The sequence below is a fragment of the Rana temporaria genome, chromosome 8 (genome assembly GCF_905171775.1).
Source record: "Rana temporaria chromosome 8, aRanTem1.1, whole genome shotgun sequence".
Classification (NCBI taxonomy): Eukaryota; Metazoa; Chordata; class Amphibia; order Anura; family Ranidae; genus Rana; species Rana temporaria.
This window is the reverse complement of record NC_053496.1, coordinates 91,484,711-91,497,455: the sequence shown is the minus strand read 5'-3', so window position 1 is coordinate 91,497,455 and position 12,745 is coordinate 91,484,711. Positions and strand designations below refer to the sequence as shown.

General features: G+C 40.4%; 1 protein-coding gene across 3 annotated transcripts in view; it reads right to left on the bottom strand.

Annotated features, from left to right (window-relative positions):
* The window catches only part of LOC120947172, a 73,682-nt gene that overhangs the window by 23,113 nt on the left and 37,824 nt on the right, over positions 1-12,745 (bottom strand). For all 3 annotated transcript variants that reach the window (XM_040362267.1, XM_040362265.1, XM_040362266.1), the window contains 4 exons: positions 8,021-8,845; positions 4,499-4,677; positions 3,647-3,794; positions 966-1,036 (listed from right to left, as the gene is read on the bottom strand). In XM_040362267.1, the coding sequence (XP_040218201.1) occupies positions 966-1,036; positions 3,647-3,794; positions 4,499-4,677; positions 8,021-8,845 (1,223 nt within the window). The remainder of the gene's footprint in view (positions 1-965; positions 1,037-3,646; positions 3,795-4,498; positions 4,678-8,020; positions 8,846-12,745) is intronic.

Genomic DNA, 12,745 nt, shown 5'->3' with positions numbered 1-12,745 from the left:
CCTGCATCCTACTGACCTCTGTACGCTGCCCCCATCCTACTGACCCCTGTACACTGCCCTACATACTACTGACTTCTGTACACTGCCCTACATACTACTGACCTCTTTACACTGCCCTACATACTACTGACTTATGTACACTGCCCTACATACTACTGACTTTTGTACACTGCCCTATATACTACTGACCTCTGTACACTGCCCTACATACTACTGACTTCTATACACTGCACTACATCCTACTGACCTCTGTACGCTGTCCTACATCCTACTGACCTCTGTACGCTGCCCTACATACTACTGACTTCTGTACATTGCCCTACATCCTACTGACCCCTTAACACTGCCTTACATCCTACTGACCTCTGTTCACTGCCCTACATCTTACTGAACTCTGTATACTGCCCTGCATACTACTGACTTCTGTACACTGCCCTACATACTACTGCCTTCTGTACACTGCCCTGCATCCTACTGACATCTGTACACGTCCTACTGACCTTTGTATGCTGCTCGACCTGCTACTTACACTGGCCAGAAATCAGAGCAGATAGCCAGGTCTGAAACTAGTCAAGAAAATCAGCCTGCGGTACCAGATGTTCTGTTTTCATGGTGAACTCTGGCATCAGATTTGTGGGGATGACCAACTCCCCAGGCATGAAAAAAATGTGAATGAAGGGGAATGCCGAGTTTCTCACTGAACCTATCTTTTAAGGTAGGCTAAGTTTATATTTTTAAAGTGACATTGGTTTTAGTAGATTTTTCAAGGTTTTTCTTCATGCCGTCTTTGAATTGGGGGCTTGCTAGGAAATTTCTTTAAAAAAAAAAAAGGTGGGGGTGAGCTGCAATGTTCAGGTAGATCTCCATCTCTCAAAGGTTGCCTATCCCTTATGTACAGGAACAAATTGCCTTGCATTTGTACAACTTTGTAAATGGAATGAATTATTATTAAATAAATACAATACCCTTAGTACATCTTCTGAATTGATATAACAGCACACTGTTTTCTCTGCAGGGACGGTGTCCTGTCTTGTTCCTATATGCACAATGAATTAGAAAAATAAAATAAACCAATACTGAAATGCAATAAAACATAAACAAAGTAACATATATTGTTACATTTTTTTTTTTTTTTTTACAGAACATTAGAATTATTTTTCAGTTTTATAATAAAGCTACTTCCTTGTCAAAGCAAATGTTCTGTATTACATTAAGTCTATTGTTTTCTAAACACCTGTTAGGTTTTTATTGACATTTCTAGATTCTAATCCTAATACACACGATCGGAATTTCTGATGGCCTAAAATCCGATGGAATTTTTTGTCGGGATTCCGATCAAGTTGTCTTGCATTCACACTGTCAGACCAAATTCCGACCGTCCAAAACGTGGTGACGTAAAGCACTACGACGAGCCGAGAAAAATGAAGTTCAATGCTTCCGAGCATGTGTCGACTTGATTCTGAGCATGTGTGGGTTTTTTTCTCCATCGGAGTTGCACACAGAGGATAGAAATTTCCTAACGTTTTTTTTTATCGGAAAAAAATAAAACATGTTCTATTTCTAAACACCGACAGAAAAAAGTCAGATGGGGCCCACACACGATCAGAATTTCCGATGGAAATTTCCATCTGACTTTTTTCATCAGAAATTCCGATCGTGTGTACGCGGCATTATTCACTATGCAAAACTGACATCACATAAAAAGTCTTGGGGATCAGGACATTCAGGTCTGCCATGACAGCTTCCCTGCACAACTCTGCATGAGTAAAGAACTTTTGTGCAGGGGTGGACTGACAACTCATGGGGCCCCCGGGCAATAGAAGATTATGGGCCCCCCCTGGCTTACAGATGGCCACCACGCCAGGAGGGAGTGCAGAGGCAGGGCAGCTAAAATCTCAGGATTTTCACATCAAAAACATGTCGGTTTCGGACATATCAGGGACAAATGTAAAGAAAACACAGATTTTTACATGCTGTCCCTGGTTTCATTGAGCCTGGCAACCCTGATGGGGCCCCCTAGTGGCATGGGGCCCTCGGGCAGTGCCCGAGAGCCTCAATGGTCAGTCCGCCCCTGCTTTTGTGTATTCCTGACCCCCGAATACTCTACTCCCCTAACCTCCCTGCACCCTGCCCTCCTGACCACCTTGCACCCTGCCCTCTTGAGCCCCCAGTACAGTGCCTTACTAGCACCCCAATACCATATCCTCCTGACCCCCCAATACCATATACTCCTGGCCCCTTAGTACTGTACCCTCCTGACCTACCTGCATCATGCCCTCCTGACCACCCTGTACCCTGCCCTCTTGAGCCCTTCTGGAACCCCAATACCATATCCTCCTGACCCCCAATACCATATACTCCTGGCCCCTTAGTACCATACCCCCTGACCTACCTGCATCATGCTCTCCTGACCATCCCTGTATTTTGCCCTCCTGAACCGTCAGTACTGTGCCCTCCTAGCACCCCAATACCATACCCTCCTAACCCTCTGTACTGTCCTCCTGACACCCCATAACCATACCCTCCTGGCCCCTTGGTAGTGTACCCTCCTGACCTCCCTGTACTATGCCCTCCTAACCCCCCCAATACCATACCCTCTAGGCCCCTTAGTATTGTACCCTCCTGACCTCCCGGTACCATGCCCTCCCGACCCCTCAATACCATACCCTCCTGGACCCTTAGTATTGTACCCTCCTGACCTCCCTGTACTGTGCCCTCCCGACCCCTCAATACTATACCCTCCCCAGCCCCTTAGTATTGTACCCTCTAGACCCCCCTATGCCCTCCTAACCCCCAATACCATGCCCTCCTGGCCCCTTAATACTGTACCCTCCTGTCCTCCCTGCACTGTGCCCACCCGACGCCCCAATAACATGCCATCCTGACCCCCCAGTACCATATCCTCTTGACCTTCCAGTACCATATCCTCCTGATCCCCCCAGTACCATACCCTCCTGATCCCCTGTCCTCTGCTCTACTGATCCCTATACACTGATCATTATACTGATGACCTCTGTACACTGCCCTACATCCTACTGACCTCTGTACACTGCCCTACATCCGTGCCCATCAGTGCCACCTATTAGTGCTACCCATAAGTACCCATCAGTGCAGCCTATAAGTGTCCATCAGTGCCACCTATGAGTGCAAATCAGTGCTGCCCATCAGTGCTGCATACCAGTGCCACCTATCAGTGCCCATCAGTGCGGCCTATCAGTGCTCATCAGTTCTGCATATTAGTGCCCATCATCAGTGCCACCTCATTGGTGCCACCTCATAAATTCCCATCAGTGCCGCCTTATCAGTGCCCATCAAAATTTTATAACAGAAACAAAGAAAAACGTTTTATTTTAAAATTTACGGCCTTTTTTTATTTGTTGCGCAAAAAATAAAAACCCCAGCAGTGATGAAATACCACCAAAACAAATCTATTTGTGGGAACAAAATGATAAAAAAAATTGGGTACAGTGTAGCACGACTGCGCAATTGTCATTCGAAGTGTGACAGCTCTGAAAGCTGAAAATTGGCCTGGGCAGAAAGGAGGGAAAGTGCCTAGTATTGAAGTGGTTAAATTATTTCTACCTGGTTACCAATATCAGTACATAGCAATAATGTCAAGAGCAGCAGTGTGTCCTTTTCTACTCACCAAGCTTACTCTTGCACGTTTCAAGTTTGTTCAGTATTGTTTCAGTCATCATGCGCTCCTTTACTGTAACATTTAGATTGGTGCTTAAAATTTCTGACAGATCCTTGAGGAGAAAGCTTGGGATGCTGGCATTGTGTCCGGCAATTATCTGTGATGAGAAACATATAAGCATTAATGTGTTTAACAAAAGTGCTTTAATATTCAAGAATTTCCTGAAATGTGTTACTGTATATTGTCTATTTACCTACCAATGAGAGAAGAAAAGCACATGCCTGAAATTTCCTTAGATGTGTATACTGGCAAAGGCAATCATTTTGAGAGCTTTACTGGGCTTTTCCCACAGGCCTATTAGGGTTGTTATTAGAAGGTTACATGGGAAGCTTGGTATTTTAGCATTATAAGTGGGGTTTTCACAGAGAGTTGACTATTAATTAATTAATTAACTCAGTCTTGCCATGGTGTATAACCTGTGGCATGAAACTGTCTTCCGCAACCTCACCTTAGTAGAAGAGTTTGGCTGTTCCTCACCCATTTATAAACCTCCTACACAGCTGTTTCTGTTTCAGTTAATTACAGTTTTTCAACCTACATATGAAATTGATTATGAGATTTCGATTTTTCTTCTGTTCACACACTTTGCATTTTGTAAACTGATAAAAATAAACAATTAGAATATATTTTTGAAATCATTATCACTTGACATTTCTTCATACCTGCCTAAAACTGTTGTACAATACTGTATACTGTATGTATATATATATATATATATATATATATATATATATATATATATATATATATATGTTAAATAATAAAATATAGTAATCTGTGTTTTATAAGTGTTAAATTCACCTCTTTGACAAATTGGATCACGCTAAGATGAGCCAGCTCTTGGAAAGGGCTCTTTCCATATAAAAGGATGGATAAAAATGTTGCAGCAAGCATCCATGCTTCTGAGTACTTGGAAAATGTTTTGTCACGCAGAGTCTCAGGAGGGCTAAAATAAGCAGCAATAACCTCTGTTCTATCACCTGTAATAAGAATATAAATATATGTACACAGTATGGAACTATTTTACTGTAACTTTAAAATTAAAAATTAAAGTGCTAAGAAAAAAAAACATTGCTATTTTTCCAAATTAATTTCATTTAATTTACCTTAAAGGACTTTTTATAATTTTATATTGACAAAAATAAAACATAAACTTGCGCTTAGTGTATGAGACTGCACCACTCATAAATGCCAGGATACAGAACATTAACAATCTAAAAAAAGGTATAAGTGTGCATATCCTATATAAAGATATATATATATATATATATATATATATATATATATATATATATATATATATATATATATACATAAATGAAACGCATTTACATAATAAATCCAATAAACAAAAAGTGCAGCATTGAAAATCAAACTCTGATGTGTGCAATGCTGAAAATATACCAAAAAAGTTCATATAAATATCATAGAATATATATGTGCAAATAAGTCCAAAAAGTTTATCAGAAGTCCACCAGTGACTTAAAGTGCTTTAAGTGGCATTCCAACACATTTAAAGATCTTCCAGTGTTCAGGTGCTGCTCCTCCATGCTAAGGCTCTTACCAGAAAGAGATCAGGAAATGCTTTTGTATAAAACTGAGGGTCCAGGCAGCCAACTTCAAAATGGTAACATCAAAGGGTATCTCACCCTTTAACCTACATTCAGCTGCACAGGCAATACCCAGATAAGATAAAGATGAAGCCTCAGTGCAAAAGCTTAAAACATGATTTATTTAAAATATAATACACTCACATATAAGTAGAAACAAACATACGGTATCAGTAAGCACAGCGTCGTCACAAGACTGGCTGGCATGCATGATGATGTCACAGAACAGCTCTCCCTGATGTGTTTCCCCCTGAACAGGTGTCTCCAGGAAAGGAGACTGGTCTGAAACTTCAGATTCACCAGCTAAATAGCAGCTGGGAAACACAAGAGGAGGGACAAACAACAAAATCACCTCAAAACAAAATGAAAGGGCATCCCACTATATGGTAAAAAGACCATTATTGAGCCACACGTGAAATGAACAGATTATTTTCAAATTTTGATTAAACCAATTCAATTCAATGAAAGATGGAATACAACAGTGTGTTTGTCACTGTTTATTGAACATAAAAAAAATGTAAAAAAATAAACATTATAATAACAAATGTAATACAAAACATTTACAAAAAAAACTGAATATGAAAATATATATCATATGAAAAAAAAAAAGAATAAAAATTAAGAATGAAAAATAAAAACAGAAAAATTAAAAATAAAAACACATGGAATAATAAAGTACTGAGGACTCCACTGTTATTGATGAAACAGTTTATGTTCCATTCAAAATTCAAGCCCCATGGGCTGAATGTCCTGAGATCAAATATCCACTGAGTTTCTCTCCATGAAATATTTCTGCAGAGGTTACTCCCCCTCCAATGCAAAGAATTTTTTTCTATTCCTATCAGTTGTAGGATTTCTAATTAGGTGTAACCAGTAATGCTTGGAAAGGCTATCCCTTACAGATATTAACAAGATGTTCATTAATTCTCACATTCAGTGCCCATGTTTTAAGCCCCACATGGGCACTAAAGGAGATAAATTATCCCCTAGTAGAGCAGGTGATAGATTCTTGTATGTTATCATTTTTGAGGTGGTTCATGAAGAAAAAGAAGCAGTGTGAGTGCATTTTCTTTGTGGGATTTATCATATGATTGTATTTCATTTTGTATGTTGTATTTAAAGGGGTATATGCATTTATTACTATTTTTATAATTTTATATTACCAGACTGTTAGGACTTTAAGAACATGTCTGAGCAATTTCTGCCTCCTACCTATTATTAATTGCTACTATGCAACCTTCCTTCCTGAAGCATGAGGTACTTCCTGTGTACTACAATGAGTTGGAGTAGAAAAGTATATTAACTTTCTAAATAAGAGCCGTGCACAATAAAAGCCTAACGCTATGTTTACTGTCCCTTTAAATAGTTTGTTTGGGCCAAGTTGGTACACTTGCTGGGCACGCTGTGTTATCTGGCTCAAACTACAAGTACATGAGCATTTACACCACCTCCTGCATGTAGGTCAAATAAACTGTACAGCAGAAGCTGTTATTCTGCACCTATAACTGTAGCTTCCAATTCTCTGTACATCATTGCACATTACTAGTATGCAGTTGGAATATACTCTTAGATCTTTATCTCTTGACATGCAGCAATCACTTTTACCTTGACTTAACAACACCATCCTAATCATTATACATGTAACAAAAATAAATAATAATGCTTTCTGCTTAATAGGCTCCTGTTTGGAAACACTGCTTACGATCCCTTCATTGCTGAGCAGTAGGGAAGAGCCGAACCCCCCCCCCCCCCCCGTTCGGTTCACACAAGAACCTGCGAACAGACCAAAAATGTGTGTGAACTTTAGAACCCCATTAAAGTCTATGGGACTCGAACGTTTGAAATCTAAAGTGCTCATTTTAAAGGCTAATATGCAAGTTATTGTCCTACAAAGTGTTTGGGGACCCGGGTCCTGCTCCTGGGGACATGTATCAATGCAAAAAAAAGTTTTAAAAACAACCGTTTTTTCGGGAGCAGTGATTTTAAATGACTATCCTTCAGAAATGACACTTTGTGCAGGGACAGTTCTAAGCACGGGAAACAAGCGCTGCTTTACATGCATACTTTACACACCCCCTAGGTATGAAATTTAAAGGAATATTTCACTTTTATTGTTTCACTTTAAGCATTATTAAAATCACTGCTCCCGAAAAACTTTTTTTGCATTGATACATGTCCCCTGGGGCAGGACTCAGGTCCCCAAACACTTTTTATGACAATAACTTGCATATAGACTTTTCCAGGGTGTTCTGCAGCTTTTCGAACTTGCCGCGAACACCCCAAATTGTTCGCTGCTCGGCAAACAGGCAATGTTCGAGTCGAACATGAGTTCGACTCGAACTCGAAGCTCATCCCTACAGAGCAGCAACAAAGTCAAATTCACTGTTGAGTGAAAGCAGCCTTGCTCATCAAGATTAACCCATTTAGTGAAGCTGAGCCAGTAGTAACAGTTGTAGCTGAAAGGACAGTGCTGCAGCAAAGAGCATTTCCTGAATTAATCCCTAATATGTGCAATAAGTGCCACAATAGGACCCCACCCATTTGGGACCCATGTTTCTGCTATATATACAGATTCCTTAATGCTGTGGATACACATTTCTTAATGCAAATATTGATTATTTCACAAAAACGTACCATTGCATTTTCTAACATTGTGTAGAATGCAACGTCAGTTATTTACATTGGTTATTGTTCTCGTTTACTCCTTGCTTACCTTGGACACAAAGGAAATTCATGTCATCAATGTACTCCACTACTTCACTGTTGGGTTCTTCATTAAAAAGGCATTTTGCATATCGGAAGCTTGCCAACTTGGTCTGCAAAGATCCATTTCCATCGGGGAGAATTACAAAGCTAGCTGGGGTGATCTCTCGAAGGATTACATTGTTTTTATGGCAGTGATGAATGGCCTTGGTAATGTCGATAAGTATATCTATCATTTGTATCCAGCTGAGCTGATTTTCTTTTTCATGCAAGAATGACAACAAAGATTTACCATGTTCAACTACACAAAATGGCAAGACACCATTTGATGGGGCATTCCTCAGTGTTACAATGTTGTCTTGGCCTTGACATATTTTGATTGCTCTTAACATTTCCTGGAAACTTTGGTAAGCTGCATCTGTGGAGTTTGTATTTAGAATATCATTTAATGTTCTTTGCCTAAATGCGTATAGCAGAGAATCACCCTCTGGTGTCTTAGCTTCAAACATTACAATATGGGGAGAGTCAATGGGCACTTGGTCATGAACTGTTAAGGCAGGAAGACTGTAGAGTAGGTGTTCCCGAATGCAGCTCTCTACTAAGTCTTCACTCACTTTGATATAGCAGTTGCCCAGTTGAGAAATGTCTACAGGATTGGAAACTTCTCCAAATACTAAGGACACAACATCATTTCTGACTGTGTCTACAGGGTGATAAACAAGTTTGCTAATAATTTGTTTCACAACAAAGTTAAGTTTGTCATCTTTTCTTCTTCGTCTTCTTGACTTCCACGCAACAATGTTCTTAAGAATTTGCAAGCAGGCCAACAGTGGCTCTATTTAGAGATACAAATACATGTTAATAAATATTAACTTTTAAACAGTAAGATATGTGGTAAAAAAATTAAATCCTAAACATATAGTAATTACGTGAAATCAAATGTCATCTGCATTTAGACATCACAGTAGCTGTAGTATTTTTTTTTATTATTATTTAAAGCCCAACTCCAGTTGAATCTATTTATTTTTCTTTGGATAGAACAGGAGAGGATTAGAACCTTTGTTGTTTTTTTTTTGTTTGTTTTTATTTACAAGAAGGACAGGAAGTAATGGGAAATCTCTCCAACAGAGAGATTTAAAAAACACATTTTTGGAAGAGACACTTGGGTTGATTTACTAAAAGCAAATAGACTGTAAACTTTGCAAACTGCAGCTGCACTCTGCAAGAGCAGTTTCTCCAGAGCTTAGTAAATAAGTAGAAGCTCTGCTGACTTCCATCATCCAATCATGTGGTATTGAAGGTATTGAATTTAATTTTCTCATCAGTCTTTACAAGAGAATGGGGGGGGGGGGCTTCAGTAACCAAAACTCCAATGTTTATCCTTATGAAATGTTACATGAAGCACCCTCATGGCTAACAGAGGACAGAATTAGAAATAGAGTTGAAAAACTTAACATTAATAAGGTCATTGGGACGAGATGGCTTGCACCCAAGGGGAACTCCGTCAAGTAATTGCCAGACCATTGTTCCTAATTCTTAGGAACAGTCTACTGACTGGAATGGTACCAGCTGATTTCAGAAAAGCCAATGTAGTGCAAATATTTATAAAAGGACCAAGATACATCCCTGGGAATTACAGACCAGTTAGCCTAGCATCAATTGTATGCAATCTCTTGGAGGGGATGATAAGGGACTATAAACAAGAGTTTAGTAATGATAATGGTATCATTAGCAGTAATCAGCATGGATTCATGAAAAATAATTTTTGCCAAACCAATCTATTAACCTTCTATGAAGAAGTGAGCTGCCATCTAGATAAAGGAAGGCCCATAGATGTGGTGTATCCGGATTTTGCGAAAGCATTTGATACAGTTCCCCAGAAATGTTTACTGTACAAAGTAGGGTCCGTTGGCATGGACCATAGGGTGAGTACATGGATGAAAACTGGCTACAGGGGCGAGTTCAGAGGGTTGTGATAAATGGGGAGTACTCAGAATGGTCTGGAGTGGAAAGTGTGGTCCCCAGGGTTCTGTCCTGGGACCAATCCTATTTAATTATTCATAAACAACTCAGAGGATGGGATAAACAGCTCAATCTCTGTATTTTCAGACGATACTAAGCTAAGCAGGGCAATAACTTCTTTGCAGGATGTGGAATGCTTGCAAGAAGATCTGAACAAATTAATGGGGTGGGCAACTACATGGCAAAGGAGGTTTAATTTTGAAAAATGTAAAATAATGCATTTGGGTGGCAATAAAATTAATGCAATCTACTCACTGGGGGGAGAACCTCTGGGGGAATCTAGGATGGAAAAGGACCTGGGGGTCCTAGTAGATGACAGGTGCAGCAATGGCGTGCATCACCAAGCTGCTGCAAGCAAAGCAAACAGAATATTGGCATGCATTTAAAAGGGGAATAACTCCAGAGATAAAACTATATTTCTCCCACTTTACAAGACTCTGGTCCGGCTGCACCTGGAGTATGCCATCTGGGCACCAATCCTCAGGATGGATGTGCTGGAACTGGAGAGAGCCCAGAGAAGGGGAATGACATGAATAAAGGGACTGGAGGAGATTAGTTATGAGAAAAGGTTACGAGTACGGAACTTATTTTCTTGAAGAAGAGACACTTGAGAGGGCATATGATTTCAATGTACAAATACCGTACTGTGACCCCACAATGGGGATAAAACGTTTCCGCGAAAGGAAACTTAATAAGATACGTGGCCATTGACTAAAATTAGAAGAAAATCGGTTTAACTTAAACTGCATACAGGCAGTCCCCGAGTTACGAACACCCGAGTTATGAACAATTCCTACTTATGAACGGCCTCAAACGGCAGCCACTTGTGCTCCCCGCTGGTCCTGGATACCTTTCGAGCACCTCCGGACACAACCCACACTGCCGTACAATGCCCCAGATCACATAACAATCGCTCGGAACATCCCACATCCATGCACAGGCGGCAGTTACACTTACGAACACTTACAAATGCAGTGTTCCGACTGGAAGTTACACTTACAAATGCAGTGTTGTGACTTACGAACAACTTCGACTTACGAACAAACCTACAGTCCTTATTGTGTTTGTAACTCAGGGACTGCCTGTAGAGGGTTCTTTGCTGTAAGAGCGGTAAGGATGTGGAATTCTCTTCCCCAGACAATGGATTCAGCAGGGAGCATCGATAATTTAAAAAAACTATTAGATAAGCACCTGAACGAACACAACATACAATGATATACAATGTAATACTGACGTTAAATCACACACATAGGTTGGACTTGATGGACTTGTGTATTTTTTTAACCTCGCCTACTATGTAACTATATGTGCTAGCAAAAAAGCTGTTTTTTATTTTCCTTGCACATGATTGGGTATTCTTTGCAGAATGAAGCTTTACCTAATTTATTAAGTTCTGGAACAACTGCAATTGCAGATTCACAGTCTATTTGCCTTTATTGAATGAACCCCAATATGTTTATTGTCTGTACCTTCCTGTCTCAGTACATTCACTCCCATTATTTGTTTTACAGGTATTAACTAGGCATTATGAATGGGAAAAACCTCCCCAAAGGGATCACAGGTAGAAAAAAATATCAGATAGAAATGTTAATTCCTCCATACTCTTCCAAAACAAAGAAACCATACATGTTTACTGGAGTTACACTTTAAGTTGGATTAAGAGCTTTCTTTGCAGTCAGGTACCCTGTAGTCTTTTGAACACCAACATATGTTTTCCTTCATCTAATAGACAACAAAAAATAAAGTTTCCAGGATTTTGTCTGATGGTGAGCGCCATTCCTATCATAAGCTTTGTTAAAATCTGAACCTATTGAAGTGGTAAGTAATGGTATAATAACAGCCAAATTCCCTATCTTCCGTATCAGCATTTAGCAACTCCAAACTTTTCGTTTGATCTTGGTTATGATCGCACAAAAAAGCCTTAGGCCTCGTACACGGGCAAACATGTCCGATGAAAACGGTCGGCCAGACCGTTTTCAGCGGACATGTCCGCCCGGAAATTTCTGTATGATGGCTGTACACACCATCATACAGAAATCCGCGCGTACACGATAAGCGGTGACGAGGCCGTGCCGTCGCCACGACGATGATGCGGCGACGTGCGTGTCCCTGGAAGTTCAATGCTTCCACGCATGCGTCAAAGTGATTTGACGCATGCGAGGGATGACGGCCGCTCGGACATGTACGGTAAGTCTGTACAGACGACCGAACATGTCCGACGGACAGGTTTCCAGCAGACATGTTTCTTAGCATGCTAACAAATTTTTGTCCGCTGGGAAACGGTCTGCTGGACAAATGTCCGCTGGAAAATGGTACGCTAGGCCCTACACATGACCGAACTTGTCCGCTGAAAAGAGCCCGCGGACCAGTTTCAGCGGACATGTTCGGTCGTGTGTACGGGGCCTTACATATAAGAGTTTGGTACCCATGAACTTTCTCCAGCCCCTTCTCCCCTTCTTTCAATATTGGGAAATCCCAACTTTCTTCCAGGACTGTACAAAAGATTGTCTGTCATCTTATATGCCAAGAACAAATAGTGAATAGAGATTCAACCTGGTTAATACCTGAGCAAATGTCACTTCAGTCCACTAGGCCCACAACTGTCAACTGTCACGTTTTCCTAAAACCCTCTCTAGTGCCCATTTGGTTGATCATCCTGATTTGAAAAAGAATGCAAATCAGTGGGACCATTAAGGCATTCACTGTCAATCAC